Raw genomic sequence first — 3,636 nt, 5'->3', positions numbered from 1 at the left:
CCACGGTAACTCCCACCTCTGTTTCCACGGTAACTCCCACCTCTGTTTCCACGGTAACTCCCACCTGTTTCCACGGTAACTCCCACCTCTGTTTCCACGGTAACACCCACCTTTGTTGTGTATCTGGAAATATTCGGAATGCGTAGATGTAGATTAGACATCCAAGCTACTAGTATTGATAAGATACGCCAAAAAGTAGTTATTCAAGCAACTGGATATGGTTTGGGAAATGGTCGCATTGGTCGGAAATGTTCGGAATGGTTTTATGTTTGTGAAATCGTTACACAGTGAAGATACGTTCTGTGCTGCAATATTGCTTTGACCACAAATATGAAACAAGGCAAAAACAGTCTTTCCACTCCAACTGAGAAATTAAATCTCCTTGAAAATAAAATCAATTTACAGCATGCCCTATCCCCATATACATGTATGAACTGAGGTAAGTTAATACATGGAGAAGAGCAGTGAGTAAGCTAAAACCCTGTCCTACATAACAAAGCCATGTTGCACAGTGCTGTTTAATCAGCAACCTGAAACTGCTTCTCAGCTTCAGGTGGCTGATGGATCATTTTCTTTCCAAATATAGTATGAAATGTCATTTCCTTTCACTTGTCTAAAAATAATATAAGTACAAAAAATCATTTCCTTAATCTGCTTAAATCTCTCTTATACCAGCTTGATGCAGATGCTATGATCTGCTGACGTCCGTTATGAATGATTAAATCAGAGCTTTAATATCAAACTCATCAGGGCAGCACAACTACAGCTGCAAGCTATGTCAGGGCTCGAAATACTTTTTTCTGCATACCTGCACTGGTGCAGGTAACATTGAAAATTACCTGCTCCATACAAATTTTACCTGCACCACTCTGAATTTAGGAAGTATGGATCATACTGAAATTGTTCAGGAACTATAACTATTTTTTCTGTTATACTTTATAAGTGGTAACAGTCAATGCAGTTAATAACAATCCAGATACACCTACATCATACTATTCATTGGACATTTATGTATAAAACCCAGTACATGGAACAGTGCAGGTTAGGTGCAGGTAGACACCAGAAATACCTGCACAGATCCAATTTTACCTGCACTAAGGTGCATATGCAGGTGGTATTTCGAGCCCTGTATGTACACTACACCTGCAAAAAATGTTGGTTTTGATAAAACTTTTATTGCATAAAATCTGGCCCTCAAAATGCAGGGAAACAGTGCTTCTGAGAGTTATGTTTAACTCATTAGTGTGAAAATTTTCAGAGAGATGATGCCCTCACTTCAGCGCACTTCCCTTTTTGTAGGGAACGGGTTTTCTGCGCGTGGAGAATATGCGCGTGCGCGTGAAAAATTTGCGCGTGAAAAATAAAGTTCCTGAAATATGTCAGAAAATGTGCAGCAAGGAATTCTAAGGCAGAAAAATTTGAATCTACGATATAATTTCCCATCTGTTACCTGAATTTGGGGTTTGAAAAAACCCTAATTTTTAGATCCCTTGGGAATAGGTTAATTTGCATATTTTGAACATTTCAAAATCACCTAAATTTGACAGAAATTAATGGCAAAATTACTCATATGAGGTTATATATCGTAAAATGTAACAATTTGAGGCTTTTCTCCATTTTAGAAGCTTCATTTTCTCTTTTTTGAAGAAGATTGTTTCACGCGCAAATTTCAAACTTTTTTGCGCGTGAAAACTTCACATTTAAAAATCACTTTAAAATCACTCAGATTGAGATTTTGTACTCAATAATGCAACAATATGATACTTAATTCCATTTTGTGCCATTTTGTTTGAGCCTTTAAGTATAAAACTGCAGAAACTTTTTTAATCCCATGGGAATCAGCTAATTTGCATATTGTCACGCGCAGATTTTTCACGCGCAACTTTTCACGCGCAACTTTTTCACGCGCACAAAACCCCATCCCTTTTTGTAGATGCCTCCAAAGTGTGAAAAACCCTGGTGAGAAACCTGGGTTGTGTATGTAGTGGTAGGAGTCATCCACACTGAGATCAAGTCAGATCCAGAGTGTTGCTTAGTCACACGGTAACTTCGTTAGTAAAGATTTCCTGTGGCTATGTGACATTGCCTTTCTCTGCACTGTGGTCTGATGAAATTACAAGCTCATGGGACCGGGGTCAGGATACCCTCCTTCAAGCTTGAGAAAAAAATTTGAGATGTGAGAAAAAAAAGACAAATTTTGTACATGTATAATATAGTCCCATGCAAAGGTGCCTTCTTCCATATGCCTGTATTGTTGTCTTGTGTAACTTCACCTTGAGTTTATTACTATATACAAGTGGTCTCGAAAATCATGTTTTTCTGTTGCCCTACAAGTGTGCGAGACGTTACAAATTGCAATTGTAAACCTACCCTATCTGCAGAGTCCGTACAGTAACATGTACATTTTTGTGTGCTGAAGTGTTGACTGTGTGCATGGGGCCAGCTGGGGTACACATGTGGGGTCTGATACCAGGGAGACTCCACATTTGCTCAGGGTACTGAATTTTTGTGCAATGACGCAAAAAAAAACTTAACAGAAAAGAAAAATGGGTACTGTATTTTTTACGTGTAAGTTGTAACTAATTTACGGATCATTATATTAACATTATTATACATGAAGACTCAGAAAAGGAGTATTGTAACTAACCCATGGAGGGTGTATTTTTTACCTGTAAGTGGAACTTACCCATACATGTAACTCACCGCGTTACAAATGAAGACGGGTACTCAGTAGAGGAGTGTATGCAACTTACAACTTATACAAGGCTGGGTGTGTAATAGCCCATAACCCGTGGGTCTACACTAGTACACTAACCCATGGTTCCCCATGTTACAGAATTATCCACGAAGACGGGTACTCAGAAGAAGAGTGTATGCAGTACAAGGCTGGGTGTGTAGTAACCCGTGGGTGTTTACCTGTAACTAACCCATGGTTCCCCATGTTACAGAATTATCCATGAAGACGGGTACTCAGAAGAGGAGTGTATGCAGTACAAGGCCGTGGTGTGTAGTAACCCGTGGGTGTACCTGTAACTAACCCATGGTTCCCCATGTTACAGAATTATCCACGAAGACGGGTACTCAGAAGAGGAGTGTACGCAGTACAAGGCCGTGGTGTGTAGTAACCCGTGGGTGTACCTGTAACTAACCCATGGTTCCCCATGTTACAGAATTATCCATGAAGACGGGTACTCAGAAGAGGAGTGCATGCAGTACAAGGCTGTGGTGTACAGCAACACGATCCAATCTCTCATCGCCATCATACGCGCCATGGGGACGCTCAAGATCGACTTCGGACACACAGACAGAGCCGTACGTACTGTCCTTTTACTTTCCTAGAATTGCGAATTGGATGTTTTTACATCAAATGTGTTCAGTTTTTGTTCTGTTGTAAGTTGCATGTTCTCTTTGGTAAAGACCGCCTACAAATAGTACAATTGTATATGTGTAAGTGGACACTGTGTGTGTGTGTAGTATAATAATACTTGTCACATTGAAACAGATGCCCATCCAATTGTTCCATATTGAAGACCCTCTTGGATGTAGCAACCACCCGCAGTCACTAACCATTATTTGATTCAACAGGGCTCGAAATACTGGGTGCATGTGCACCCAGATTCAAGGTGGCGCTATTGT

At 40.2% G+C, this 3,636-nt stretch overlaps 1 protein-coding gene across 3 annotated transcripts in view; it reads left to right on the top strand.

Annotated features, from left to right (window-relative positions):
* Nucleotides 1-3,636, top strand: part of LOC118415195 (guanine nucleotide-binding protein G(i) subunit alpha) — a 19,876-nt gene that overhangs the window by 4,563 nt on the left and 11,677 nt on the right. For all 3 annotated transcript variants that reach the window (XM_035819585.1, XM_035819586.1, XM_035819584.1), the window contains exon 3: nt 3,171-3,312. In XM_035819585.1, coding sequence (XP_035675478.1) covers nt 3,171-3,312 — 142 coding nt within the window. The remainder of the gene's footprint in view (nt 1-3,170; nt 3,313-3,636) is intronic.

Source organism: Branchiostoma floridae, chromosome 5, assembly GCF_000003815.2.
Source record: "Branchiostoma floridae strain S238N-H82 chromosome 5, Bfl_VNyyK, whole genome shotgun sequence".
NCBI lineage: Eukaryota > Metazoa > Chordata > Leptocardii > Amphioxiformes > Branchiostomatidae > Branchiostoma > Branchiostoma floridae.
This window is presented reverse-complemented; position numbering and strand designations above follow the sequence as displayed.